General features: G+C 46.5%; 1 protein-coding gene across 3 annotated transcripts in view; it reads left to right on the top strand.

Annotated features, from left to right (window-relative positions):
- als2a (alsin Rho guanine nucleotide exchange factor ALS2 a) overlaps nt 1-16906 on the top strand; it is a 102679-nt gene that overhangs the window by 68416 nt on the left and 17357 nt on the right. For all 3 annotated transcript variants that reach the window (XM_029702012.1, XM_029702013.1, XM_029702014.1), the window contains 6 exons: nt 3444-3580; nt 4788-4946; nt 7882-7999; nt 8832-8989; nt 13598-13678; nt 15949-16125. In XM_029702012.1, coding sequence (XP_029557872.1) covers nt 3444-3580; nt 4788-4946; nt 7882-7999; nt 8832-8989; nt 13598-13678; nt 15949-16125 — 830 coding nt within the window. The remainder of the gene's footprint in view (nt 1-3443; nt 3581-4787; nt 4947-7881; nt 8000-8831; nt 8990-13597; nt 13679-15948; nt 16126-16906) is intronic.

Here is a 16906-nt window from a genome sequence, read left to right on the forward strand (position 1 = left end):
AACTCTTGGGTCAGTCACTTTCCACTAGACTACTGTAGGTGTAACCCCTGAGAGAACTGGTGTTTAACTCTTGGGTCAGTCACTTTCCACTAGACTACTGTAGGTGTCCCCTGAGAGAACTGGTGTTTAACTCTTGCTTCTAGACGTTCCACTAGTGGGACCCCTAGCCAACAGCCAATGGCATCGCATGGCGCGAAATACAAAACCAACTAAAATACCAGAATTAAATTTTCTCAAACAATCAACTATTTTACACCATTTTAAAGATAAGACTCTCGTTAATCTAATCACATTGTCCGATTTCAAAAAGGCTTTACAGCAAAAGCAAAACATTAGATTATGTCAGGAGAGTACCCAGCCAAAAATAGTCACACAGCCATTTTCAAAGCAAGCATATAATGTCACAAAAACCCAAACCACAGCTAAATGCAGCACTAACCTTTGATGATCTTCAAAGGGTAACGCGCGATCGCATTTCGTGACAAAACATTTCAAAATATTCCATTATCGTACTTAGAAGCATGTCAAACGCTTTTTAAAATCAATTTTTATGCAATTTTTCTCGCAAAATAGCGATAATATTCCAACCAGGCAACGTTGTATTCATTCAAAGAGAGAAAGAAAAACATGGTGAGTTCTCGTGAATGCGCATCTCCAGTCTCACTGTCCCCACCACTTATAAACTCTGCTCCAGAGACAGCTTACACCCCATTCCACTTTCTGGCGGCTTTAGAGAGCCTTAGAAAATGTCACGTTACAGCACAGATGCTGTAATTTTGATAGAGATGTAACGGAAGGACAACAAATTGTTAGACAGGGCACTTCCTGCATGGAATCTTCTCAGGTTTTGGCCTGCCATATGAGTTCTGTTATACTCACAGACACCATTCAAACAGTTTTAGAAACTTTAGAGTGTTTTCTATACAAATCTACTAATTATATGCATATTCTAGTTTCTGGGCAGGAGTAGTAACCAGATTAAATCGGGTACGTTTTTTATCTGGCCGTGAAAATACTGCCCCCTATCCCAAAGAAGTTAACGGACTTGCCTAGTTAAATAAAAGGTTAAATAAATAAATGAAACAATTTAAAAAATGAAGAGAGTGGGAGATTTCTCAGAAGACTGGACCCCTAAATGGCAAGGTAAGGTAGAGATGGATGAAGAGAGTGGTATTTATATCTATGAATGAACTAAGGTAGGTGGGACGAAATCGTCCCAACTACGTAACAGCCAGTGGAATCCCGTGGCGCGTTATTCAAATACCTTAGAAATGCTATTACTTCAATTTCTCAAACATATGACTATTTTACACCATTTTAAAGACAAGATCTCGTTAATCTAACCACACTGTCCGATTTCAAAAAGGCTTTACAACGAAAGCAAAATATTAGATTATGTCAGCAGAGTACCCAGCCAGAAATAATCACACACCCATTTTTCAAGCTAGCATATAATGTCACATAAACCCAAACCACAGCTAAATGCAGCACTAACCTTTTATGATCTTCATCAGATGACACCCCTAGGACATTATGTTATACAATACATGCATGTTTTGTTCAATCAAGTTCATATTTATATCAAAAACCAGCTTTTTACATTAGCATGTGACGTTCAGAACTAGCATACCCACCGCAAACTTCAGGTGAATTTACTAAATTACTCACGATAAACGTTCACAAAAACATAATTATTTTAAGAATTATAGATACAGAACTCCTTTATGCACTCGCCATGTCCGATTTTAAAATAGCTTTTCGGTGAAAGCACATTTTGCAATATTCTGAGTAGATAGCCCAGCCATCACGGGCTAGCTATTTAGACACCCACCAAGTTTAGCCCTCACCAAAGTCAGATTTACTATAAGAAAAATTGGATTACCTTTGCTGTTCTACGTCAGAATGCACTCCCAGGACTTCTACTTCAATAACAAATGTTGGTTTGGTTCAAAATAATCCATAGTTATGTTCAAATATCCTCTGTTTTGTTCGTGCGTTCAAGACACTATCCGAAGGGTGACGACGCGTTTCGTGACAAAAAAAATTCTAAATATTCCATTACCGTACTTCAAAGCATGTCAACCGCTGTTTAAAATCAATTTTTTATGCTATTTTTCTCGTAAAAAAGCGATAATATTCCAACCGGGAACCCCTGTTTTCGTTCAAAGACAGAGAAAATAAAAACATGGTGTCGCCTCGTGCACGCGCCTCAGTTTCATTGTCCTCTGATCGACCACCATCCAAATGCGCAAATGTTTTTCAGCCAGGGCCTGCAAAGACATCATTCAGCGGTTTGCCGCCTTCTGAGATGGGAGCCGTAGGAAGTGTCACGTTACAGCAGAGATCCTCAGTTTTCAATAAAGAGAGTCAAGAAGAACAAGAACTTGTCAGACAGGCCACTTCCTGTAAGGAATCTTCTCAGGTTTTTGCCTGCCATATGAGTTCTGTTATACTCACAGACACCATTCAAACAGTTTTAGAAACTTTAGGGTGTTTTCTATCCAAAGCCAATAATGATATGCATATTCTAGTTTCTGGGCAGTAGTAATAACCAGATTAAATCGGGTACGTTTTTTATCCGGCCGTGCAAATACTGCCCCCTATCCCAAACAGGTTAAAGCCTCAAAGACATCATGCCTTAATAAAAAAAACACCATATACATCTCACTCTAATACACATAAACACCATTGTCTTACGCAAGATAGCGCAACAAATTGTCTGCACTGAATGGTTCATGGCACTGTAATCTCTGTGTAAACATAACTGGTACAGTAGAATCTGTCGGGAGGAAATGGGATGCGTGGGCTCACGAGCAACAGTAGTTCTAGTGTTTGGGTTTTTCCTCACTGGTTATTTTGAAAAATCACGATTTCGTAGGTGTTAACATGCTTCGAATTTTCAGCTGGGGAGGGGACATTGATCCCGTAACTTGCGAAGAGAAAGGGTTCCGCTCCTCGTTCTGGTTCCGCTCCTCGTTCCGCTCCTCGTTCCGGTTCCGCTCCTCGTTCCGGTTCCGCTCCTCGTTCTGGTTCCGCTCCTCGTTCCGGTTCCGCTCCTCTTTCCGGTTCCGCTCCTCGTTCCGGTTCCGCTCCTCGTTCTGGTTCCGCTCCTCTTTCCGGTTCCGCTCCTCGTTCTGGTTCCGCTCCTCGTTCCGGTTCCGCTCCTCTTTCCGGTTCCGCTCCTCGTTCTCGATCCGCTCCTCGTTCTGGTTCCGCTCCTCGTTCCGGTTCCGCTCCTCGTTCTCGTTCCGCTCCTCGTTCTCGTTCCACTCCTCGTTCTCGATCCGCTCCTCGTTGTAACGTTTCTTAACCTCTTTACATATATGAACCCAAAACTTTTCGAGCAGCTGACCAATTACGTGAGACTTTAGTCGTTTAGAATTGACGCCCCTCTGTCAGAAGATAATGCATAAACGCTCATCTTGTGTTGCCGTCTTTCCCAGGGTACCCTGTCCATGTCTAACGGAGACTTCATAGAGGGTCAGTTTAATGGAGAGTGGAGCTCAGGGCTGAAGATCATGGGAACCTACATGAAGCCTAACCTTTCTGAACCTGGCAAGAAGATATCAGCCTGGGTGCTGTAAGGATGGTCTTCTTTATACACTAGACATCTAATATCATTTGATGTAAAGTGTGAGCTTTCATCTCTCCCTGCGCCGTCTCTCTCTGACTGTCTGTGTGTCTCTCTGCCTGTCTGTCTGTGTTTCTCTACAGTGTGGCTGTCTGTGTTTCTCTACAGTGAGACTGTCTGTGTTTCTCTACAGTGAGACTGTCTGTGTTTCTCTACAGTGAGGCTGTCTGTGTTTCTCTACAGTGAGGCTGTCTGTGTTTATCTACAGTCAGGCTGTCTGTGTTTCTCTACAGTGAGACTGTCTGTGTTTCTCTACAGTGTGGCTGTCTGTGTTTCTCTACAGTGAGGCTGTCTGTGTTTCTCTACAGTGAGGCTGTCTGTGTTTCTCTACAGTGAGGCTGTCTGTGTTTCTCTACAGTGAGGTTGTCTGTGTTTATCTACAGTGTGGCTGTCTGTGTTTATGTACAGTGAGGTTGTCTGTGTTTATCTACAGTGTGGCTGTCTGTGTTTCTCTACAGTGTGGCTGTCTGTGTTTATCTACAGTCAGGCTGTCTGTGTTTCTCTACAGTGAGACTGTCTGTGTTTCTCTACAGTGTGGCTGTCTGTGTTTCTCTACAGTGTGGCTGTCTGTGTTTCTCTACAGTGAGGTCGTCTGTGTTTCTCTACAGTGAGGTTGTCTGTGTTTCTCTACAGTGAGGCTGTCTGTGTTTCTCTACAGTGAGGCTGTCTGTGTTTCTCTACAGTGTGGCTGGCTGTCTGTTTTCTCTACAGTGAGGCTGTCTGTGTTTCTCTACAGTGAGATGGCTGTGTTTCTCTACAGTGAGGCTGTCTGTGTATATCTACAGTGAGGTTGTCTGTGTTTCTCTACAGTGAGGTTGTCTGTTTATCTACAGTGAGACTGTCTGTGTGTCTCTCTGCCTGTCTGTCTGTGTTTATCTACAGTGTGGTTGTCTGTGTTTCTCTACAGTGTGGCTGTCTGTGTTTATCTACAGTGTGGTTGTCTGTGTTTATCTACAGTGTGGCTGGTTGTGTTTCTCTACAGTGTGGCTGTCTGTGTTTCTCTACAGTGTGGCTGTCTGTGTTTCTCTACAGTGAGGCTGTCTGTGTGTTTCTCTGCCTGTCTGTCTGTGTTTATCTACAGTGTGGCTGTCTGTGTTTCTCTACAGTGAGACTGTCTGTGTTTATCTACAGTGAGGCTGTCTGTGTTTCTCTACAGTGAGGTGGGCCGTCTATCCGTATCCCCGGAGCAGAAGTGGAAGGCAGTGTTCTCAGAGTGTTGGAGCAGGCTGGGTTGTGAGGACCCAGGAAAGCCAGAGGAGAGCATGAGGGCCTGGGACAATATAGCTGTTACACTCACTACAGGACGCAGAGACAGGTACACACACACACACACACACCACACACACCACACCGCACCGCACGCACACACACACACACACACCACACACACACACACACACACCATACACACACACACACACCATACACACACACCATACACACACACACACACACCATACACACACACACACACACCATACACACACACACACACACCACACACACCACACACACACACACCATACACACACACACACACACCACACACACACACACACACACACCACACACACACACACACACACACCATACACACACACACACACCATACACACACACCATACACACACACATACACACACACACACACACCACACACACACACCACACCGCACCGCACGCACGCACACACACACACACACACACACACACATACACACCTGGACACACACACACACACACACACACACACAACACACCACACACCACACACACACACCACACACCACACACCACACACACACACACACACCACACACACCACACACACACACACACACACCACACACACACACACACACACACACACACACCACACACACACCATACACACACACACACACACACACCACACACACACCATACACACACACACACACACACACACACACACACCATACACACACACACACACACCACACACACACACACCACACCGCACCGCACGCACGCACACACACACACACACACACATACACACCTGGACACACACACACACACACAACACACCACACACCACACACACACACACACACACACACACACCTGGACACACACCACACACACACACACACACACACACCACACACCACACACACACACACACACACCACACACACCACACACACACACACACACACACACCACACACCACACACACACACACACACACACACACACCACACACACACACACACACACACACACACACACACCATACACACACACACACACACACACACACACACCACACCGCACCGCACACACACACACACACACTCACACCACACACCACACACACACCACACACACACACCTGGACACACACACACACACACACCTGGACACACACACACACACCACACACACACCACACACCACACACACACACACACACCTGGACACACACACACACACACACACACACACACCACACACCACACACACAACTTGACAATTTTGCTTAACGTTTAAACTGCAATTTTCTATATACTGAACAAAGATACAAACAAATATAAACCAAAATAAACATTTTCGAAGATTTTAATGAGTTACAGTTCATATAAGAGAATCGGTTAATTGAAATAAATTCATTATGCCCTAATCTATGGAGTTCACATGACTGGGCAGGGGCACAGCCATGGGTGGGCCATGGAGGGCATAGGCCCACCCACTGGGGAGCCAGGCCCAGCCCATCAGAATGAGTTTTTCCCCCACAAAAGGGCTTTATTACAGACAGAAATACTCCTGTTTCATCAGCTGTCTGTGTGACTGGTCTCAGACGATTCCCGCTCAGTATGCTTTCGTAAAATGTTTTAACTGGTACCAGCAGACGAGTCTTGTAAGGCCTGTTGGAATCCTAAAAGCAAAACAACAAACATGTACGTGTTGGTGAGAGTCTCACCTTTCCACAGAGGGGTCATATCAGTGTGTAGCCCAAACTGTTTGGACGCTGCAGACAGAAGTTGGCAGATCGGCTGTTCTTAGTAGTCTTGGGGTAAGGACCTGTTTAACCCGGGGGGGTAAGGACCTGTTTAACCCCGGGGGGGTAAGGGCCTGTCTAACCCCGGGGGGGTAAGGGCCTGTCTAACCCCGGGGGGGTAAGGGCCTGTCTAACCCCGGGGGGGTAAGGGCCTGTCTAACCCCGGGGGGGTAAGGGCCTGTCTAACCCCGGGGGGGTAAGGGCCTGTCTAACCCCGGGGGGGTAAGGGCCTGTCTAACCCGGGGGGTAAGGACCTGTCTAACCCCTGGGGGTAAGGGCCTGTCTAACCCCGGGGGGTAAGGACCCCGGGGGGGTAAGGGCCTGTTTAACCCCGGGGGGTAAGGGCCTGTTTAACCCCGGGGGGGTAAGGGCCTGTCTAACCCCGGGGGGGGTAAGGGCCTGTCTAACCCCGGGGGGGTAAGGGCCTGTCTAACCCCGGGGGGGTAAGGGCCTGTCTAACCCCGGGGGGGTAAGGGCCTGTCTAACCCCGGGGGGTAAGGACCTGTCTAACCCCGGGGGGGTAAGGACCTGTCTAACCCCGGGGGGTAAGGACCTGTCTAACCCCGGGGGGGTAAGGGCCTGTCTAACCCCGGGGGGGTAAGGACCTGTCTAACCCCGGGGGGTAAGGGCCTGTCTAACCCCGGCGGGGTAAGGGCCTGTCTAACCCCGGGGGGGTAAGGGCCTGTCTAACCCCGGGGGGGTAAGGACCTGTCTAACCCCGGGGGGTAAGGGCCTGTCTAACCCCGGGGGGTAAGGACCTGTCTAGAGGGGTCATATTAGTGTGTAGCAGATCGGCTGTACCAACTTTGGTCTGGGGGGACTGAGACCACCCAGACAATGCAAAACAATATGTCTCTAGCTTTATGGGGATTTTTATATTATGCTAATTTACACACCTGGACACACACACCTGGACACACACCTGGACACACACCTGGATACACACCTGGACACACACACCTGGACACACACTTTAACACACACACCTGGACACACACTTGGACACACACTTTAACACACACACCTGAACACACACACACACCTGGATACACACCTGGACACACACACCTGGACACACACACCTGGACACACACTTTAACACACACACCTGGACACACACACCTGGACACACACCTAGACACACACCTGGACAAACACTCACGGTGCATGGTTTCTATAGTGATGGCTGTATGATGTCTGTCTCCAGTCCAGAGCTGCTGAGCAGGTCTCAGAGTAGAGTCCTGGAGAAGCTGGAGGTGATTCCTCAACACACAGGTCCGATTACTGCTGGGAGGTATGAGGTCATCCGACGATACCTCACCAAGGTGAATAACACACACCTGAACACACACACCTGGACACACACACCTGGAAACACACCTGGACACACACACCTGGACACACACACCTGGACACACACACCTGGACACACACACCTGGACACTCACACCTGGACACACACACCTGGACACACACCTGGACACACACACCTGGACGCACACCTGGATACACACCTGGACACACACACCTGGATGCACACCTGGACACACACCTGGACACACACCTGGACACACTGTACTGTAGGCCAACAGCTGTCAAGGGTAGCAGACTGATATGGTAAACAGCTGTTAAGGGTAGCAGACTGATATGGTAAACAGCTGTTAAGGGTAGCAGACTGATATGGTCAACAACTGTCAAGGGTAGCAGACTGATATGGTAAACAGCTGTCAAGGGTTGCAGACTGATATGGTAAACAGCTGTCAAGGGTAGCAGACTGATAAGGTCAACAGCTGTCAAGGGTAGCAGACTGATATGGTCAACAGCTGTCAAGGGTTGCAGACTGATAAGGTCAACAGCTGTCAAGGGTAGCAGACTGATATGGCCAACAGCTGTCAAGGGTAGCAGACTGATTAGGTCAACAGCTGTCAAGGGTAGCAGACTGATATGGCCAACAGCTGTCAAGGGTAGCAGACTGATAAGGCCAACAGCTGTCAAGGGTAGCAGACTGATATTCCCAGTATACCTAGTTGTGTTTTGACATGACACGATAACAGATTGGGACTGTTGTTGCGTAGGATTTGGTGCTTGCTAGATGATTTGTCTTCTTCCTCATTGCACCTCTCTTCTCCATCCCCCCCGTCCCCTGTCCTTCTCCAGGCCTGTGAGACTCCCCTCCACCCTCTGGGAGGGTTAGTAGAGACCCTAGTGACCGTGTACAGGATGACCTATATCGGGGTAGGATCTAACAGAAGGTTGCTACGACAGGCTGTGGAAGAGATCAAGTCCTACCTCAGACGGATCTTCCAGCTGGTCAGGTACAGTACACTAGATGCTACAGGTACAGTACACTAGATGCTACAGGTACAGTACACTAGATGCTACAGGTACAGGTACACTAGATGCTACAGGTACAGTACACTAGATGCTACAGGTACAGTACACTAGATGCTACAGGTATAGTACACTAGATGCTACAGGTACAGTACACTAGATGCTACAGGTACAGTACACTAGATGCTACAGGTAGAGTACACTAGATGCTGCAGGTACAGTACACTAGATGCTGCAGGTACAGTACACTAGATGCTACAGGCACAGTACACTAGATGCTACAGGCACAGTACAGTACACTAGATGCTACAGGTACAGTACACTAGATGCTACAGGTACAGTACACTAGATGCTACAGGCACAGTACAGTACACTAGATGCTACAGGTACAGTACACTAGATGCTACAGGTACAGGTATAGTACACTAGATGCTACAGGTACAGTACACTAGATGCTACAGGTACAGTACACTAGATGCTACAGGTACAGTACACTAGATGCTACAGGTACAGTACACTAGATGCTACAGGTATAGTACACTAGATGCTACAGGTACAGTACACTAGATGCTACAGGTACAGTACACTAGATGCTACAGGTACAGTACACTAGATGCTACAGGTACAGTACACTAGATGCTACAGGTACAGTACACTAGATGCTACAGGTACAGTACAGTACACTAGATGCTACAGGTACAGTACACTAGATGCTACAGGTACAGTACACTAGATGCTACAGGTACAGGTACAGTACACTAGATGCTACAGGTACAGTACACTAGATGCTACAGGCACAGTACAGTACACTAGATGCTACAGGTACAGTACACTAGATGCTACAGGTACAGGTACAGTACACTAGATGCTACAGGTACAGTACACTAGATGCTACAGGCACAGTACACTAGATGCTACAGGTACAGGTACAGTACACTAGATGCTACAGGTATAGTACACTAGATGCTACAGGTACAGTACACTAGATGCTACAGGTACAGTACACTAGATGCTACAGGTACAGTACACAAGATGCTACAGGTACAGTACACTAGATGCTACAGGTACAGTACACTAGATGCTACAGGTACAGGTACAGTACACTAGATGCTACAGGTATAGTACACTAGATGCTACAGGTACAGTACACTAGATGCTACAGGCACAGTACACTAGATGCTACAGGTACAGTACACTAGATGCTACAGGTACAGTACACTAGATGCTACAGGTACAGTACACTAGATGCTACAGGTACAGTACACTAGATGCTACAGGTATAGTACACTAGATGCTACAGGTACAGTACACTAGATGCTACAGGTACAGTACACTAGATGCTACAGGTACAGGTACAGTACACTAGATGCTACAGGTACAGTACACTAGATGCTACAGGTACAGTACACTAGATGCTACAGGTACAGGTACACTAGATGCTACAGGTACAGTACACTAGATGCTACAGGTACAGTACACTAGATGCTACAGGTACAGTACACTAGATGCTACAGGTACAGTACACTAGATGCTGCAGGTACAGTACACTAGATGCTGCAGGTACAGTACACTAGATGCTACAGGTACAGTACACTAGATGCTACAGGTACAGGTACAGTACACTAGATGCTACAGGTACAGTACACTAGATGCTACAGGTACAGTACACTAGATGCTACAGGTACAGTACACTAGATGCTACAGGCACAGTACACTAGATGCTACAGGTACAGTACACTAGATGCTACAGGTACAGTACACTAGATGCTACAGGTACAGTACACTAGATGCTACAGGTACAGTACACTAGATGCTACAGGTACAGTACACTAGATGCTACAGGTACAGTACACTAGATGCTACAGGTACAGTACACTAGATGCTACAGGTACAGTACACTAGATGCTACAGGTATAGTACACTAGATGCTACAGGTACAGTACAGTACACCTGATGCTACAGGTACAGTACACTAGATGCTACAGGTATAGTACACTAGATGCTACAGGTATAGTACAGTACACTAGATGCTACAGGTACAGTACTCTAGATGCTACAGGTACAGTACACTAGATGCTACAGGTACAGGTACACTAGATGCTACAGGTACAGTACACTAGATGCTACAGGTATAGTACACTAGATGCTACAGGTACAGTACACTAGATGCTACAGGTACAGTACACTAGATGCTACAGGTACAGTACACTAGATGCTACAGGTACAGGTACACTAGATGCTACAGGTACAGTACACTAGATGCTACAGGTATAGTACACTAGATGCTACAGGTATAGTACAGTACACTAGATGCTACAGGTACAGTACACTAGATGCTACAGGTACAGTACACTAGATGCTACAGGTACAGTACACTAGATGCTACAGGTACAGTACACTAGATGCTACAGGTACAGTACACTAGATGCTACAGGTACAGTACACTAGATGCTACAGGTACAGTACACTAGATGCTACAGGTACAGGTACACTAGATGTTACAGGTACAGTACACTAGATGCTACAGGTACAGTACACTAGATGCTACAGGTAACGTACACTAGATGCTACAGGTACAGTACACTAGATGCTACAGGTACAGTACACTAGATGCTACAGGTACAGTACACTAGATGCTACAGGTACAGTACACTAGATGCTACAGGTACAGTACACTATATGCTACAGGTATAGTACACTAGATGCTACAGGTACAGTACACTAGATGCTACAGGTACAGTACACTAGATGCTACAGGTACAGTACACTAGATGCTACAGGTACAGTACACTAGATGCTACAGGTACAGTACACTAGATGCTACAGGTACAGTACACTAGATGCTACAGGTACAGTACACTAGATGCTACAGGTACAGTACACTAGATGCTACAGGTACAGTACACTAGATGCTACAAGTACAGTACACTAGATGCTACAGGTACTGTACACTAGATGCTACAGGTACAGTACACTAGATGCTACAGGTACAGTACACTAGATGCTACAGGTACAGTACACTAGATGCTACAGGTATAGTACACTAGATGCTACAGGTACAGTACACTAGATGCTACAGGTATAGTACAGTACACTAGATGCTACAGGTACAGTACACTAGATGCTACAGGTACAGTACACTAGATGCTACAGGTACAGTACACTAGATGCTACAGGTACAGTACACTAGATGCTACAGGTATAGTACACTAGATGCTACAGGCACAGTATACTAGATGCTACAGGTACAGTACACTAGATGCTACAGGTACAGTACACTAGATGCTACAGGTACAGTACACTAGATGCTACAGGTACAGTACACTAGATGCTACAGGCACAGTACACTAGATGCTACAGGCACAGTACACTAGATGCTACAGGTACAGTACACTAGATGCTACAGGTACAGTACACAGATGCTACAGGTACAGTACACTAGATGCTACAGGTACAGTACACTAGATGCTACAGGTACAGTACACTAGATGCTACAGGTACAGGTACAGTACACTAGATGCTACAGGTACAGTACACTAGATGCTACAGGTACAGTACAGTACCGGGGCAGCAACAGAGAGCCCAAGAATATTGCCGCAATGAGGATTTTCACTCTACCAAGCCAAACCGAACCAGGCCAAGCCAAACCGAAACAGGCCAAGCCAAACCGAACCAGGCCAAGCCAAACCGAACCAGGCCAAGCCAAACCGAACCAGGCCAAGCCAAACCAAGCTGTTCTGGCCTGGTTGGTCACACATCCACCGTAGCAGCTGGAACTGTGCTTAAAAAAGACAGTGTGAAATTGAAACTATCCGAGGCAGCACTGTTTTGTTTGGGACAGTGCTGTAGGTTGAAAGGGGTATATCTGAATAACCTGTTGTCTTGGTTCAGGGATATGTTCCACAGCACCTGGTGTCTAATTACAGGGATGTGTTCCACAGCACCTGGTGTCTAATTACAGGGATATGTTCCACAACACCTGGTGTCTAATTACAGGGATATGTTCCACAACACCTGGTGTCTAATTACAGGGATATGTTCCACAACACCTGGTGTCTAATTACAGGGATGTGTTCCACAGCACCTGGTGTCTAATTACAGGGATATGTTCCACAACACCTGGTGTCTAATTACAGGGATATGTTCCACAACACCTGGTGTCTAATTACAGGGATATGTTCCACAACACCTGGTGTCTAATTACAGGGATATGTTCCACAACACCTGGTGTCTAATTACAGGGATATGTTCCACAACACCTGGTGTCTAATTACAGGGATGTGTTCCACAACACCTGGTGTCTAATTACAGGGATATGTTCCACAACACCTGGTGTCTAATTACAGGGATATGTTCCACAGCACCTGGTGTCTAATTACAGGGATATGTTCCACAACACCTGGTGTCTAATTACAGGGATATGTTCCACAACACCTGGTGTCTAATTACAGGGATGTGTTCAACAACACCTGGTGTCTAATTACAGGGATATGTTCCACAACACCTGGTGTCTAATTACAGGGATGTGTTCCACAACACCTGGTGTCTAATTACAGGTTTCTGTCTCACCTCATCCTCTCGGTGTTGTCCAGGTTTCTGTTTCCTGACCTCCCTGATGAGGGAGGTGTTATTCACGCTGACCACAAAGGATCCTCAGAGACAAACCAGCAAGGGTGAGTCTACGCTTTCTACAGCGCCCTCTACAGACCCAGTAATGGTACTGCAATCCAATATGATAGACATTATATTACTGTATATAGTGCATGGCTTTGATAGTGTTTACTGTCACACACACACACACACACACACACACACACACACACACACACACACACACAGCTGAATAATATTTTTGGACCAGCAAAGTTAAAATAAACATCATGTTGGGCGTGACTGCCTAGAATAGGGTTCCTGTCTTGGTCAGATCAGTCTGTCTTGGTCAGATCAGTCTGTCTTGGTCAGATTAGTCTGTCTTGGTCAGATTAGTCTGTCTTGGTCAGATCAGTCTGTCTTGGTCAGATCAGTCTGTCTTGGTCATCTGGTCAGATCAGTCTGTCTTGGTCAGATTAGTCTGCCTTGGTCAGATCAGTCTGTCTTGGTCATCTGGTCAGATCAGTCTGTCTTGGTCAGATCAGTCTGTCTTGGTCAGATCAGTCTGTCTTGGTCAGATCAGTCTGTCTTGGTCAGATCAGTCTGTCTTGGTCAGATCAGTCTGTCTTGGTCATCTGGTCAGATCAGTCTGTCTTGGTCAGATTAGTCTGCCTTGGTCAGATCAGTCTGTCTTGGTCATCTGGTTAGATCAGTCTGTCTTGGTCAGATCAGTCTGTCTTGGTCAGATCAGTCTGTCTTGGTCAGATCAGTCTGTCTTGGTCAGATCAGTCTGTCTTGGTCAGATTAGTCTGTCTTGGTCAGATTAGTCTGCCTTGGTCAGATCAGTCTGTCTTGGTCATCTGGTCAGATCAGTCTGTCTTGGTCAGATCAGTCTGTCTTGGTCAGATCAGTCTGTCTTGGTCAGATCAGTCTGTCTTGGTCAGATTAGTCTGTCTTGGTCAGATCAGTCTGTCTTGGTCAGATCAGTCTGCCTTGGTCAGATCAGTCTGTCTTGGTCAGATCAGTCTGTCTTGGTCAGATCAGTCTGCCTTGGTCAGATCAGTCTGTCTTGGTCAGATCAGTCTGTCTTGGTCAGATTAGTCTGTCTTGGTCATCTGGTCAGATCAGTCTGTCTTGGTCAGATCAGTCTGCCTTGGTCAGATCAGTCTGTCTTGGTCAGATTAGTCTGTCTTGGTCAGATTAGTCTGTCTTGGTCAGATCAGTCTGTCTTGGTCAGATCAGTCTGTCTTGGTCAGATCAGTCTGTCTTGGTCAGATCAGTCTGCCTTGGTCAGATCAGTCTGCCTTGGTCAGATCAGTCTGCCTTGGTCAGATCAGTCTGTCTTGGTCAGATTAGTCTGTCTTGGTCAGATCAGTCTGTCTTGGTCATCTGGTCAGATCAGTCTGTCTTGGTCAGATCAGTCTGTCTTGGTCAGATCAGTCTGTCTTGGTCAGATCAGTCTGCCTTGGTCAGATCAGTCTGTCTTGGTCAGATTAGTCTGTCTTGGTCAGATTAGTCTGTCTTGGTCAGATCAGTCTGTCTTGGTCAGATCAGTCTGTCTTGGTCAGATCAGTCTGCCTTGGTCAGATTAGTCTGCCTTGGTCAGATCAGTCTGTCTTGGTCAGATCAGTCTGTCTTGGTCAGAGCAGTCTGTCTTGGTCAGAGCAGTCTGTCTTGGTCAGATCAGTCTGTCTTGGTCAGATCAGTCTGTCTTGGTCAGATCAGTCTGTCTTGGTCAGATTAGTCTGTCTTGGTCAGGTCAGAGTAGTCTGTCTTGGTCAGGTCAGAGTAGTCTGTCTTGGTCAGGTCAGAGTAGTCTGTCTTGGTCAGGTCAGAGCAGTCTGTCTTGGTCAGGTCAGAGCAGTCTGTCTTGGTCAGGTCAGAGCAGTCTGTCTTGGTCAGATCAGTCTGTCTTGGTCAGGTCAGTCTGTCTTGGTCAGGTCAGTCTGTCTTGGTCAGGTCAGTCTGTCTTGGTCAGATTAGTCTGTCTTGGTCAGATTAGTCTGTCTTGGTCAGATCAGTCTGTCTTGGTCAGATCAGTCTGCCTTGGTCAGATCAGTCTGCCTTGGTCAGATCAGTCTGTCTGTCAGCTTCCTGTATTCAGACTTTTTACTTCTGTATATTAATATAATATAATTTGTTCTCTTCCTCTGTGTGGATCCCTCCCTGCCCTACCTTTGTCTGTCTGTGTCTGTCTGTCTGCGTGTCTGTCTGCGTGTCTGTCTGCGTGTCTGTCTGCGTGTCTGTCTGCGTGTCTGTCTGCGTGTCTGTCTGTCTGTCTGTCTGTCTGTCTGTCTGTCTGTCTGTCTGTCTGTGTTGTGTGCCACTCCCTACCTCCTGTCCTTTATGGTAGCTTGGTGGTGAGTAGCTCCACTCTACTACTACCAGTCCTGCTGCCCAGGCTGTACCCTCCTCTGTTCACCCTGTATGCCCTGGACAAGGAGAGAGAGGAGGAGGTTTACTGGGACTGTGTCCTGAGGCTCAACAAACAGCCTGACCTGGGCCTGCTGGCCTTCCTGGGGGTCCTACAGTAAGTTATGGCTAAATACGGAGGCACGCGCGCAAGCGCCCGCAAATACGAGCACACAGACACACTAGGCTTGGGCGGTATACCATATATACCGGGGTATTTGGAAACAGGATGTTTTTTTTCCTCTCAATACTCTTGAAACTATTTATCTGAAGTTTTTCAATACATTTTAATATTTGTATCTGCTTTTTAAGTTAATACCTGGAGTCAACTTGTGCAATACGTTAGGAGATAAAGCAGATCACGTTCTTCATGTCACCTTTCACATTATTTTACATTATAAAGTTTACCGTAGTTCGCCAGAACAGTTTAAATGTACAGTGCCTTCGGAAAGTATTCAGACCCCTTGACTTTTTACACATTTTGTTACATTAGAGCCTTATTCTAAGATGTATTAAAAAAAAATTCCCCTCATCAATCTACACACAATACCCCATAATGACATCACAATGCCCCATAATGACATCACAATACCCCATGTTGACATCACAATGCCCCATAATGACATCACAATGCCCCATAATGACATCACAATGCCCCATAATGACATCACAATGCCCCATGTTGACATCACAATGCCCCATAATGACATCACAATGCCCCATAATGACATCACAATACCCCATGATGACATCACAATACCACATGATGACATCACAATACCCCATGATGACATCACAATACCACATGATGACATCACAATACCCCATGATGACATCACAATACCCCATAACGACATCACAATACCCCATGATGACATCACAATACCCCATGATGGCAT

The sequence above is a fragment of the Salmo trutta genome, chromosome 20 (genome assembly GCF_901001165.1).
Source record: "Salmo trutta chromosome 20, fSalTru1.1, whole genome shotgun sequence".
In the NCBI taxonomy this organism is placed as follows: Eukaryota; Metazoa; Chordata; class Actinopteri; order Salmoniformes; family Salmonidae; genus Salmo; species Salmo trutta.